The sequence below is a fragment of the Pavona decussata genome, unplaced genomic scaffold, assembly GCF_977016875.1.
Source record: "Pavona decussata unplaced genomic scaffold, jaPavDecu1.1 SCAFFOLD_234, whole genome shotgun sequence".
Lineage (NCBI taxonomy): Eukaryota > Metazoa > Cnidaria > Anthozoa > Scleractinia > Agariciidae > Pavona > Pavona decussata.
This window is the reverse complement of record NW_028145639.1, coordinates 1,667,091-1,681,297: the sequence shown is the minus strand read 5'-3', so window position 1 is coordinate 1,681,297 and position 14,207 is coordinate 1,667,091. Positions and strand designations below refer to the sequence as shown.

Below are 14,207 nucleotides of genomic sequence, written 5' to 3'. Positions count from 1 at the left end.
CAAAGCACAAAAATACTTCGGTATTAGTAGGCACCGTCCTTAAACCGCATATGTGCAATTTCAACCCATATATGACACAGCACAACACATATTCAATGATATAACCTATATTTTATTTTTGAACACTTTTGTCACGCTTGGCGTTCCATAATTCTCTGACGTGTGCGTCTATTTTCACAAAAATAACCATAAGGTCAAAAATGCGCAATGACGCGCATAGTTTTTTACCCCTTTGATATTGTTATGAAAATGTTAATCAAGCCTCAGGGTTGTTTAAATCAGATGTTTGAAGAAGAGAACTTAATACAGTCCGGGCACGAGGATTATTTTCTGCGTTTATGGGTAAACTGACTAGGATCAGGATCATCGACTGAATAACGCATTGCGTGATTTTCCAGGGCATGATGATGTAAGCGTGTTGCCCCTAATGGCATTTTCGCTGGATGCTTGCAGCTTCATGTGGCTTGTATGTTTCGCAGATTTGTAAAACTATCCTAGCTAATGGAATAGTTTGAGTAACAAATATAGCTTGATATTGTTTCCGTATTCCCGTGTGTTACGCTACTTATCGTTATACCGGAAATTGCATATACCGGAGATGTCATAGAAGAGTGGAAAATATAGTGGATAGGGAGGGGGGGTACCCCTCAGAATTGTTGGTGGGTGTGTGCGGCTCGATTCTCAAAACCCTGACCCTATTTCAGACCCAAATATGTCATTTCCATGGTCTTACTTGAAGTTACGTGAGGCAAGATGACCCCCCCCCCCCCCCCACCCGCCCAACCAAAACCAAGAATATGTTCATGTTTGACTTTCGATTTTGCAATGGGGTGCTAAGGGGCGACTAATTTAATGGTATAGTAATATTTGTCCTTTAAGGCCAGACCGTATATAATATATAAAATGAACAGATATAAGAGCTCCTTAAATAGGCGAACACATTTTTTTGTGTACTTTTTCAGCATTCTTTAAATGTTTTTCAGTATTATCAAATACACAGAAATCGTCAAAACGTTTCTGACTGAAAAAGAACGTAGGATTGATAGGGCGAGAATAAATTAAAGGTAATCAACTATCAAATTGCCACAAATGACTGGTAAGCGGCTGGAAGCGAAGAACGGCCAAGAAATCGATGATAAACTTGCAACATTGAACAACAAGATTGTGCCGATCGAGCGGAGTGGCCGTCGTTTACAAAAACTATTGTCCACAGTTTTAGATGTCAGTCGGATTAGAACAAGAATATAAGCAAAATTCTTGCACCAACTGCCTTTATCTGCTGTTTTGCATCGCTTTCCTTTTCGACTTTTTTTTCCGGGGGAGGAGGTGGGGGGGTCTGTCTTATTTGCCACAAAACTGCGGCGTGCCATTTGGTAAGGAAGTTGCCAATTATGATTTGGAATTTCACAATTTACAGTCTCGGAGATCGTATTGCTTTGGACACCACAACGCTTGATACAGCGTCACAAATAATTTAACGTATTCGATCGGTTGTAATAGACAAAATCAAACATTTTTGTTTTGAGGGATTCAGTGACATCACCCCACCGACGTTTTCGTCAGATACCCCTCCTACCGGTCTGTTTGACGAAGTTTTCTTGTTTTGTTATTGTATGAAATCACAGCTAACGAAACTAGAGGCGAACGTAATATACTTACTGTTGGCAGCCTACTTGAGGAAGAAATGACAGCAGAAAGCAAAGGAATTAGTCAGTCTAGCGTGTCTGTTTGTGAGACGTGATGAGAATCGAAAATGAAAGTTCTCCGTTCCCCTCAGGATATTTATTCTCTGACTTGTGCGTCTATTTTCACAAAAATAACCATAAGGTCAAAAATGCGCAATGACCCGCGCAGGTTTTCTACCCCTTATTGTTATGAAAATGTTACTCAAGCCTCAAGGTTGTTTAAATCAGATGTTTGAAGAAGAGAACTTAATACAGTCCAGGCACGAGGATTATTTTCTGCGTTTATGGATAAGCTGACTAGGATCATCGACTGAATAACGCATTGCGTGATTTTCCAGGGCATGATGACGTAAGCGTGTTGCCCCTAATGGCATTTTCGCTGGATGCTCCAGCTTCATGTGGCCTCGTTTATTCCCATTGTATGTTTCGCAGATTTGTAAAATTATCCTAGCTAATGGAATAGTTTGAGTCACAAAAATAGCGTGATGTTGTTTTCCGTATTCCGGTGTGTTACGCTACTTATCGTTATACCGTTATACTGGGGTTTGGTGGCGGGGGTGGGAGGAGGGGAGGGAGGAGGGGAGGGGGTTTGCAAAAGCTTGTTTTCAGCGGATTTTAAATAAGTTTCAATTTACTTGTCTTTGCATCTTTGCTTAAAAGAGAGTTGAATAAAAGGATAATTCCCTTGACGTCACGAGATCACTGACATTGACTACTAAATACACTGCTAAATCTCAGATTAGAGTTGATCATATTCAAGCAATAAAAAAAATATGAAAAGACATACAATCATTCATGATGCTTCAATAGTTATTCTCCTGCTGGAGTTATCTGGTGAGCGCAGAATGACTCATTCGTTTTTCATCTAACTTTCCACATTTCTGCTAATATCTTCATAATAATTTACAGCTCACAAAAATAGTTTCTCCCTACAATATATTAGCTTGCTTCATTTAAAATAACGTTAGTCAGAATGCTTGTATATTTACACAGATCAATAAATTACCCAAATTAAATATTTTAAGAATGCGTTGAATTCATGTAATATGTACTCATGAGCCATTAATTTTTAGCTGTGATTGCTTAGTCAACAATTTTCAGCGCTATTAAAATTTAAAAGGATTGTGCAACCTTAACCCTTTAAGCTCTAACAGTGATCAGTATCAAATTTCTCCTTGTAATATTAATGCTTATTAAACCCATGAGGTCATGAGAATTAAGGATATCATCACCCAAGGTGAATTTTCTTGATATTTTAATAACTTAGAACTCCACAGTACTTTTATTTTATGAGAAAACTATGGGGACAAGAAAGGAAAACAAAAATAAGGAAAGAATAAGAAAAAGGTAAGGTTTTTGGTACTAAAATGATGAAGAACTGTTTTGAGTTTCTTCTTCTTTCTCAACAATTTAAAAATTCCTAGGGGAGCATGCCCCCAGATAGTCCTTTCAGCGTTCGGAAATCTTGCGTAAATCGCAAAATAAAAAAGTCTTCCCATAACAAACTCTGTAGATAATAAATTACCCCAGCTTTCTAGGTTCCCCTGGAAACGTCCTGGTGGCTTTTCCTCTGCCCCCTTACAGTTTATGAAAAATTACTGACGAAAGTCCACTCCTCACTAGGCTTCAGTTACAGTTAAAAAATTCCCGACTTCCCGGGGCACGGAAAATATTCAGATGACGGGGGTGGTCTAGCAGGCGTAATCGGGGAGGAGAAGGGGAGCTAGGAAAAGTAAGAGAAATAAAAGGCAATGGGGAGAAGGAAGTCTTCTGCATTCCTTCCCCCCCCCCCCCCACTCCCCCCTTTTTTCCTCTCACTTTTTCTCGTTCCCCACCCCCTTCCTTCTTTCTGATTAGGCCAGCTACGCCGGCTAGGGTGGCTTCAGTTTTGAGTTGATGGACGCACTAAGCGGCTATAAAGGTATCAAAGAAAGCTATGTCCAGCGAAAAATGCAAGTGCTATCCTGGCATCATTTCGCAATAAAAGCTAATTACACAACGCTTTAGAATTGGTACTTGGAAGAATAATCAATTTTGTTTTTGCTCGGGTCAGGTCATATTAATTGTAATGGTTTCCAATACTACAGAACTAAGCAAAACACACTGTTTGTGTAACTCAAGAAATTAAAACAGGAGGCAGGAAAATATACTTTCAAGTTAATGATTGCAAGATCATCTATAGCGAAACAGTTAAAGACCCGTCCTGTATGTGTTGTAGCAGGTAATTTGTTGTAAATATCGTGTTTTCCCGACTGACAGGATTCTGATTTTGCAGAATATTACAAAACCTTCTCTCGATTGATACACGCGATTGTGTCGGAAGGATATGCCTTGATGTATGTGTTCTTCAAAACATTATACCGGACAAATGTACTCTATGGCCTCTCTGTTTGTTTGCTGTTTTACAAGGCTGCTCCAGGAACAGAAAAACAGAGCCTATAGAACAAAAGACTGTTTTGCAATCAGTAATATCCTTCTACCGATGTCCTTAAGTACCTGGTCTGTGTTGCAGTAACCGATTAAGCAAAACTTCCGCTTTTCTTCAATGATCGGGTGTCCATACAGGTTTAAATTTAGGTGGGTTACTTTACAGCTGCTTTGGTTCTTCGCGTAGACTGGCAGCTCCGACATCACTGATCTGATTCGCAACCAAAGATAGTGTGGTTACTTTGCTGCTTGGCTGTTTTAGTGCTTCACATAGACTGGCAGCTCCGACATCAGTGATCTGATTCGCATCCAAAGATAGTGTGGTTACTTTGCAGCTTGGCTGTTTTAGGGCTTCAGATAGACTGGCAGCTCCGACATCAGTGATCTGATTCATATCCAAAGATAGGTTGGTCACTTTGCAGCTTGGCTCTTTTAGGGCTTCACATAGACTGGTAGCTCCGACATCAGTGATCTGATTCATGCGCAGAGATAGGTTGGTCACTTTGCAGCTTGGCTGTTTTAGGGCTTTACATAGACTGGCAGCTTCGACATCAGTGATCTGATTCATGCGCAGAGATAGGTTGGTCACTTTGCAGCTTGGCTCTTTTAGGGCTTCACACAGACTGACAACACCGGCATCAGTGATCTGAATACCATCTAGAGTTAGTGTGGTTACTTTGCAGGTTGGCTGCTTTAGGGCGTCACATAGACACACAGCACCGTCATCAGTGATGCAATTAGAATCCAGCTCTAGTGCGGTTACTTTGCAGCTTGGTTCTTTAAGTGCTTCACACAGACGGGCAACACCGGCATCAGTGATCTGATTACCACCCAGAGTTAGTGTGGTAACTTTGCAGCTTGGCTGCTTTAGTGCTTCACACAGACTGACAAAACCGGCATCAGTGATGCCATTACCACCCAGACCTAGTGTGGTTACTTTGCAGCTTGGCTGTTTTAGTGCTTCACACAGGCTGACAACACCGGCATCAGTGGACAAAGTATGCCACAGAACAAGACCGCTTAAGTTTTTAGACAGTAAATTTCGAATACAATCTGAACATTCACAAATCAGTGGACAAGATACCAGGATCAGCTCGGTTATGGGACAAAAATCTTTCTCTAATGATGCAGAGATCCGTGTTAATCCAAATTGTATCATGCTGTATTCAATGATTAATTCCTTGATGGTGGAAATGGAGCACTGTTCAGACAATGTCATTTCCGAGTTATCAATTCCCAACCTCTCGACGCTGATAAATGGCGGCTGTCCAGACGGCGATGTTTGCTGTCTTGTGCTGAGTTCCTCTTCATTCAGTGCACTGAGTATATCGAGAAAAAACGATATGGCAATACAGTCCACGTCAGTTATGCCACTGAAGCAAATCCAGTTTCCACCACGAACAGGGTGTTCACGGTAGTAATCTTTAGCGAATTCCTTGTCCTGATATTCATAAAGACATTTTCCTGGAAGAAGATGTTCATTCGGCTCAATACACGTGTTTGAAGAAAGTTGTTCAAGCAACTTTTCCATAAGCTCGCTATCTTTTTTTTTCGACAGAATACCAGCCATGAACTGTATCACCATTGTGGATACGGTTTCTCTTGGAGGAATTTTCCTCCTCTTTACAAACCAATGAGCGGCTAAATATTCCTGAAGAGTTAAGTGAGTAAAACAAAAATGTTTTGTTGTTTGAGAAAAAGACACTCTGAAAGAAGGACCACAATGAAGAAGGCCGGTTTTCCTCAGGCTTTCAACTTCTTCTGAATTGAACTTTTTGTTCAGTTCTTCCTCGCTAAAAAGGAACTTTTTCTCCAAGAGCAACTCAGCTGCAAACTTTGACAGTTTATCCAGGAAGGTTTCGTCAAAATGAGAAACTACGTTTTTGTCATGTTTTTCTCTAAAAATGTTAAAAACTTCAAAATAGAGATCTCTTGCTGAGATGGGTAGGTCTTCAGTGCTCTTTGATTCCTGTAGAACGTACTCCATGTATGAACACATCAGAGCACAAAGCACGGGGATATGAGCAAAACTGATGAGATTCTCGTTCTTCGTGATATGCTCCAGTACAGTGTTTTTCATGATTTCGTTCTGTCGGAAATACTTCTCAATGTATTCTCTCACCTCTTCTTGAGAAAACCCCGTAATTTCCACTTTCCGATCGAAGCCCATTTCACTGATCTTGTCCGTTTCGTCAGGTCTTGACGTTATCATAACAGTAGCCTTTCCTAAAATTTTTCCTCTCATTAGTTTGGCACATAGTGAGGCTACCGGCATTTTCTTTCGACAGCTATTTGGATACCTTTCATGCTCATCACCAGCAATCTTAGCTTGTTCGGAAAATTCGTCAAAACCGTCGAGAATAATTAAAACTTCTTCAGGGTGATTACGAATGTATTCGAAAACCTCGTCGCTAATATTTGATTGGTCATCTAATATTACAGAGCAGTTTAAGAGTTCTTGCAAAGTTAAAGTCTCTCCCTCTAGTAAATTCAACTGACGAAACGTCAACAGGTACGTAAACTTAAAATTAGGCAATTGCGCGTTTGTTGGTGACAGAAACAACTTATCTGTAGCCCAATCTCGAAAAAGCTTTTGACAAAACAAGGTCTTTCCGATCCCTGCTTTCCCAGTGACAAGAATGGATTTGGGAGTCTCTTTTTCATCGGTGGTGCAAGTAAACAATTCTTGACAGTGTTTGACTCGAATGCCGCTCGCTTGACCATACCGCTTCAGATGTGCCCCTCTTTCGGAATCTCCGTCTTTAATGGGTTTTCGTCCATATTGCATAACAAGATTAGTAAATATTTCGTCTGTTTTCATCTTGGCGACGGTAGGAACATCCAACAATTTGGGCTGCAACTCTGTTTCCCTTTCTATTGATGCTTTCAATGCTGTTGAGTAGCCATCAACATCTGAAAAAAATATATATATATTTTAACAGATTGAAAAAAAGATAAATTATTTTAAACATGCACACACGCCTTCGGTCTCGCTCAGAGACCAATCAAAGAGCGCACCATATGAGAAGAGTTTTAAAAGGGATGTATGTACCAACTGTTTGTTTGCCGCATGTTTCTGTTGAAGAGAGCATCTTTGTATCGAATACAAATAATTTGCATTAAGACGTTCAGGCCGGGTGCAAACTCATCACTTGTTACCCTGTAATGTGCTGGTAAAAATCTAGTTTGACATACCAATATTCAGTTAATTTTATATTTCCTTGGTAACTATACTGTCTTGACTTGGAACGTTGAATTTTGCTGTTTTAGTATGAAAAGTTGATTTATTGGCTATGGGTCGCCTATGTGTTATTTTATGACTTTTTAGGTTGTTATTGCACTTTGGTTAATTTAAGTGGCTTAAAGGGACGTTTTAAACACGTTTGGACATTAAAATAATAATAATAATAATAATAATAATAATAATAATAATAATAATAATAATAATAATAATAATAATAATAATAATAATAATAATAATAATAACAAGAAGCTGTTTCCAGCTTATACTCTAGCCTGCGAGCAAGCTCTCTTGGGGGTGGATCCTCTTTCCCCCTCCCGCCCCCCACCCCCAAGAGATAGATAAAGAGATATAGTGAGGCAATAAGTAACCACCAGATAGAATTGCATTTCTTGCAGTCAGAATGAAGTACAGGGGAAAACGACATTTGTCATACGAATGCTTTTTATTATCCCCGGGCTTTAATCCTTACGTTCTCACCATTCGTTTAGAGACAGAAACCATTTGTACGGTCCTAAGATGTATGTGACGCCGGGTCAATGAGGGATCGTAATTTTGGGTATGATCTAGACCCGGGGGGTACTCCCTTATGTGACTTTAACGGGGACGTGCAGCCCGATAGGGTATGGTTTTCAGGGTGTTTTGTCTTGAACGGGGTATCTATTTCATCACTTTCTGTCTTAAACAGGGTATCCCTACATGACCTAATAGCTTAAACAGATTGTGATTGTGATTGATACAGTAAGAAACTAGTGTATTCTTATTTCATTCTAGTCTTAAACAGGGTGTGATTTTGGGTTAAATGTCTTAGAAAGGGCCTGAAAATTTTGAATTATGTCTTAAACGGGATAGGGAAATCGGAGAATTGTGTCTTAAACAGGGTCAGGGTTTGAACGCCCCGGCCGCAACTCCCTACCCAAGCATCTGTTGAGTACCCCCTCCTCGGGATCTATAGTAACGTTACGCATCACGTGTACGTTTATATCCTTGTACGTTTTTCAATGTTTCGCTGTTTATATTTTTAAATGAAATTCAGGGGAAAGCATTTGTTATTCACCTTTCATTTGAAGACAGAAACCGTTTCTACATTGATTGTTTTTCTATAGTAAAAGCGAGACATCTTTATCTTTTATCTATCTATCTTGGCCCGCGAAGTCATAGACTGAATTTTCGGTTAAACAAAACTAACCTTGAGGCACTTAGGTTAGCCTAAAAAAACACTTCGGTTAGCCTAAAGAGCACTTAGGTTAGCTTAAATAGCTCCCCGGTTAGCTTAACGGTTAGCAGTTTATGTTGGGGTTGCCTCGCATGCCTCGCATGTTTTGTTCATGCTTTGCACGTCTGGCTCGCATCAGGGCTCGCATATTGTAAACACTCCTCACGGCCCGAAAACAAAGAACGCGACCGAGAATTTAAAGAATTTGATAACACCACAGAAAACGTAACTCGTACCAGCCGAGTACAAAAAACGAGACCGAGAACAATAACTCGTGGCCCGAAGTCTTATCTCTCGGCCCATCGCGATCCCAAAAAGTAAAAAGAATTTGATAATCAGCTACCGAAACCTTAACTCGGTCCGCCTTACGGCCCGAGTAATAATAAATGGCGGGACAGGTGTAGTGATGATTGGAGCAAAGGACTTTAAACCATACCCGACAATTTATTTATTTGCACTGCGGAGGAAGCAACCTTTTAATAGGTAAAAGATCATCACAGTTATATTCGCATCTCTAGCTAAGCAGTTGCCAAAGATAAGGAGCGTCCACCAAAAAATTCAGGGGGTTAAAAATCGGCCATGATCTCTGCGATACCGTACAGTCAGTGTTCTACCAGTTGAGCTAAGAATAACTAATTCCTGTGTAAGGACATTGTATATTTGATACTGTGATTATGACCGAAATTGATAAAATGTAACAGCGATACTCAATTAACTGTACATTTCGTGGATATCTGTTGGAAGGCCCTAAACTGTTTAAAAATTCGGATTTGGTTTTAAAAGCAATCTAAAGTTTGCTTCTGCAAAGTATCAGCTCAAACTGTAATTCTGCAACACTGGCAACCTAATTCCTTTCGCCTTTCTTTGCAAATGGGAAAATTTCTCGTTAACAATGCCAACTGAAGGTCAACTAGCTCGTAAATTCGGGGAACGATATTCCATTTCCTAAACCTATTTTGCGATTTCAATTTTCAGCCAAAACATAAGAATAGAAAAAAACTGTATAAGCTTTAAAAGGCCACCAAATTATCTGGGAACACAAGAGACAACATTTCAAGTATTTTGTTTAAATGTTCCCGCTGGGTGCAGCCTTTATTGTTAGTTCCGCGATACAATTTTGAATTAAAATTGAGTTAAATTGCGCGAAAGCTTGAGGAAGGTATTTATCTGCAATTGAAAAGTCAAGAGACGAGACATGACCAACTTGCATCACATTGAACCTATTTTTGGTGTGTGGTCTTTAAATTTCAAGAGTTCAGTGAGAAATAAAATTCAAAGCCAATCAAAGTGAGATAAAACTGAATGTGAGCCCTTGGACAGTGATAAGCCAATTATTGGATACAACTTAGTGAAAAACTATCTGTTTTACTTTCTGAAAGAGAAGACTATTTTCTTCACCCGGGGATCTACAGATTTTTTTGAGAAATGAACTCAGTGCAAGAGTTTGTATGATTTTCTAACATTCAGAGGACGCTTGAGCTGAAAATTCAAGTCGCGCAGAACGTTTTAGTTTACCAAATTTACTAGCTTTTGTTGGTTTTACGAAAATGCTAGCTGCATGACCAATTTCCGCATTCTTAACGCCATAGTTGCCCCTTGGAAAACGAAAGGAATTAGTTTTCCAGTGTTCCAACTTTTTAAGGTGACATTTCTCCTAAGAAAACTGTAGATTTTCTTTAAAACTAATTCGAATTTCTGAGGTCATCAAATAGTGACCGAAATGAACCATTAGGTAACCCTGATTATCACTACATCTGTAGCTTTGTCTTCAGAAGTTGTAAAAAAAAAAAAAGAAGAATCAGGTTCTTCTGGAGATAAACATCTATAGTCGTTTTTTTCTAAATAGCTTACCTGATTTGAAGTCTTTCATTTTTAGACTTTCAACTTCTTGATCCAAGTGTTGTACTTTGTCGGTCATTGCGGTTAGGCCCAGCTCCAGTTGCGCAAGTTTGTCATCAGTCTTGGAAAGACCTTCTTGTAACGCGTGAACTTGCATCGATAGTCGCTCGTTGACGGCTCTCTGACAACACAAAAGTCTGTCCAGAGTCTCCTTCACCTCTTGAAGCTTTTCCTGTTGTTCAATCAACTCTTCATCGTGTTCATCCAGTCTGGTTCCCTGGCAAAGTTGCTGATCTTCAAAGGCGGCAACTTTAGTTTTGACTGAAGCGAACTGGTCGATTTGCTGATCCAATACCGACTTAATGTTGCTGCTGTCATCGATGAGATCTTTCACATTTTGTTGCACTAAAGTCAGAAGGTTTTTGTCCACAGCATGCCCCATACACAACTGGCACCCTGTATACAAAAAGATGGGATTGTATGATTATCATACTCCTATAAATATAATACATTGAAGTATACGTACTTTCAAACGAGTAATATCAACGTGATTTCGAGGATCTTAGATTTATTAAGTCCATGGAAACTTCCTTTAAGAAATGGCTCTACCGGTATGCTAAAAAATAATGTTGTGAAAAAAAAACTATTCGTTTGGTTCTTGTCCCTGCTTCGAGGGTTTTTCTCCGGGTACTCCGGTTTTCCTCCCTTCACAAAAACCAACATTTCCAAATTCCAATTCGACCTGGAAACAGCGGAGAGAAGAGCCACTTCGTGGATTCCACTGAAATTCCTATTTATTTATTTATTTTCCTCGTTATTTTTTTCTCTTCTTTCGTTCGTTCGTTCATTCGTTCATTCAATCTTTCATTCTACTTTAATTTGTCCTTTTCGTGAATTAAAAGGAGAGCGCTGAGACTCTCAACAATAAGAGTGCGCTTGCCGTACCTTTAGTTTGCCAGTCATTCAGCTCATCCAATGTCTCCTTCTCCTTGTCACCAGTCAGTCCCAGACTTCTCACCAATGCTTGTAGCTGGGCAAAGCAATCGTCGTAGAAGGTGTCAGACCAGTCACTGACGTCAAAATGGCCCCACTTGTTTCGGACATTTTTCCGGACATCATCAGCAGATGTCTGAGTGAGTGCGGGGAAAATAGCCTTTGGTTGGTAATACGAAATTCCCAACAAGTTCAAGATGGCGGTCATGTCCAGCGACTCATCAAAGGCAGAAAACATAGCAAGATGACCCGGCAAGTAAATCTTGGCCAGGTCAACTGAACTGTTGATGGTAAAATTATACCCTTTTCTGTCATTGCCATGCAGTACACTGTTGTTATTAACGTTCTGAAATTTCAGTTTTTTAAGGTGTGGATCAGAATTGGCGTAAGGATAAGTCAGTGTCTTCAGAGTACAGCTTGGGGTCAGGTGCTTGTCCAAGTCGTCATAATGAGTGTTTATTCCTGTTTTGATAACATCTCGCAAAACTGGAGCGACAACTTTGTTCATCGCAATTCCTACAACAATCCATCTCTTCTCCTCGTCAGAGACCATCATCTTTACCACAAAGAAGGATAAAAGAAAATAAATTCAAATAATGTGTATATGTATTACCTGGTACTAATAGTATACTTCTCTCATAATTGATGGGTGGTCCCGGTGATTCAGCTTTGCTTTGTCGCGAACACTGGGGTCCAATTTGTTAGATCTGTAAATGGTTATACACTCTCCCCAGGTTAATATCAGGTTGCCCTCGCGGCGGGAGTCAATCTCATTTCCAGGGTCTCTCCTCTTCCCAAGGTTGGGCGGGAGTTCGATCGAAGGCGGAAGCGTACGAGTATCGAAAGTCCCACGGAAAAATAGGGGACAGTGAACAGTCTAGCCGGATGCTGATACAGCAGATATCTTTCGAGCTTAGGGTTTTGCTTGGGATACGAAACGACTGATGGCGTCTTTTATTTTAAAAATGTCTGATCCATACAAACACTGATAAAATTTTGTCCATGTAATAAAAACAATCTAGTCTTCTAAATCTTATCACCCAGATAGAATTGAAATGTTTTGGAACGCCTACTCAAGCCACACATTCTTGGATGTTGTTTTCAATAAAAAAGAAAACTTGACAAACTTAACTTACAATATTGGCTTCTTTTAATGTGGTTTTTTCAATTCGTCAAAGATACTGACAAAATCTGCGCTCGAGTTTTTCGGTTAAGCAGAAGTATAGTGGGTGGTGTTGAGGAAACTGTAAGAGTGAGCAAAACGTCGAAAATCATGCAACTCCGTCTTGTAAAAGAGCTAAGCAAGCCCTCGCTTAAAAAAAAAAGAAAATTGCGGAAATCTGACCGCAAGCGGTCGTCCTTTGTTCCTCAGAGCCAAGCAGAGCGCGCGAAAAGTTAAAATTATGCAAATTCTGTCAAAAAAGGAGGAGAGATTGGGGCGAGAGTGGAAAAAGGACGACTCTCAATTTTTTTTTCGCTCGCTCCTCGCGCGTTATCGAATTTTACCGTGACGCAAAAGAAAATAAGAGAGTACTCGCAGTCTACGGTTGCATGTTTCAAATTACTTGTTACACTGAAACAAAAATCCTTAGTATGTAATGGTCATGCATGTGAGATTTCAGTTTCACTTTCGAAAGAGAAACGGTTGTCTTGTCCCTAGCCACATGCTATTCGCCAGCAAAAGCTTCTTGAATTAAATTGGAACGCAGCCTCAATGTAATACAGTGTAAAATAAAAATCCAGAACGTCCTGTATCAAAAGATTTTTGTCCCATCACCGACCGATAATTTAGTGTGTCAATGAGATAATGAGTTCTGAGGATCGCCTCTGAACGAGAGATTCCACTGTTCTTTACAACGTCAAGCCTTTTCAGTTGAGTAACTGGAATCGTTTTCAGATTATACTTGCATATTTCGCGACCCAGTATATTTCAAATAACTGATTGAATAATTATGTTGAAGAATTATGTGCGACTTCCTTTGCCTATAATGAACACGGTTCTTTACTGATTAACGGAGTTTATAGGGAGCTGTTAATACTACTGAAGTTTTAAGGCGAAATACACTTACCTTACTGTACCTTGAATGATAGACAAGCAAGAGATCCAGTTAGGAAACAAAGAAATTCCTGTCCTAGTGTGCGCCGGAAGAAGGACAATGAAGAAATGGCAGCCTCACGCGATTACTCGCAGACAAATGTAGTCGAAGGCTAATGCTGCTGAACTCCGGAGAGAGTATCAGTCCAACTCAGTTTAGATGAGTACTGAGTTGCGGATCGTAAATTCGAATTTATGCTGCTGTAGATGTTTGTTCGTTTGTGGGCAAACAGATTAACAAACGAAGGAATGTGCTTATACGAGCATCTGACCTCTGGGTCGTCTGGCTCGGATACAAGAAACTGAAAGAAACCAAATATGTGCTTTCAAGCTAAGAGGTAATCAAAGATGTTTGCCAAATGGTCCGCTTCAGCACGTACACGTGAGCATGAAAAGTTATAGTCTAAGCTGATAAACGGCCGAGCCTTTTCAACTGAGCCAAGAACTGGCTTTCTTGGTATCAGATATGATGTGCAAAACTGATCAATTAAACAAGTAATCCTCCGGTAATTTTTATTTCAAGATGCGATGTATTGTTGCCGCAAGCGACCTTTGTTTTGATAAGTGTCTCATTGCTATTTTTGTATGGAGGCGTTAGTGTGCCGCTTGGCACGATTTTTCACAAGGAGTGCAAAGCAAATTTCTGTCGCAAAAAAATGTTCGACCACAATCCTACACAAACCTATTCTGTTACGATTCATTTTCTAAGAA

General features: G+C 39.9%; 3 protein-coding genes and 1 pseudogene across 5 annotated transcripts in view; all 4 read right to left on the bottom strand.

The window, feature by feature from the left end:
• Nucleotides 1-2,222, bottom strand: part of LOC146458077 (uncharacterized) — a 25,929-nt gene extending 23,707 nt beyond the window's left edge. Inside the window, exon 1 of one of the 2 annotated variants that reach the window (XM_085091300.1) lies at nt 1,647-2,222. The gene's annotated coding sequence lies outside the window, so the exon portion shown is untranslated. The remainder of the gene's footprint in view (nt 1-1,646) is intronic. The other variant, XM_085091301.1, reaches the window with a different exon arrangement.
• LOC146458073 (uncharacterized) overlaps nt 1-14,207 on the bottom strand; it is a 49,512-nt pseudogene that overhangs the window by 9,351 nt on the left and 25,954 nt on the right. The gene's annotated exons all lie outside the window — the stretch shown is intronic.
• The window catches only part of LOC146458076 (uncharacterized), an 18,070-nt gene extending 3,863 nt beyond the window's left edge, over nt 1-14,207 (bottom strand). Inside the window, exon 1 of the mRNA XM_085091202.1 lies at nt 13,481-14,207. The gene's annotated coding sequence lies outside the window, so the exon portion shown is untranslated. The remainder of the gene's footprint in view (nt 1-13,480) is intronic.
• LOC146458072 (uncharacterized) overlaps nt 3,735-14,207 on the bottom strand; it is a 37,784-nt gene continuing 27,311 nt past the window's right edge. The window contains exons 2-4 of the mRNA XM_085091302.1: nt 11,354-11,957; nt 10,421-10,864; nt 3,735-7,025 (exon numbers count right to left, since the gene is read on the bottom strand). Of these exons, the coding sequence (XP_084947428.1) occupies nt 4,273-7,025; nt 10,421-10,864; nt 11,354-11,957 (3,801 nt within the window). The 3' untranslated portion in view covers nt 3,735-4,272. The remainder of the gene's footprint in view (nt 7,026-10,420; nt 10,865-11,353; nt 11,958-14,207) is intronic.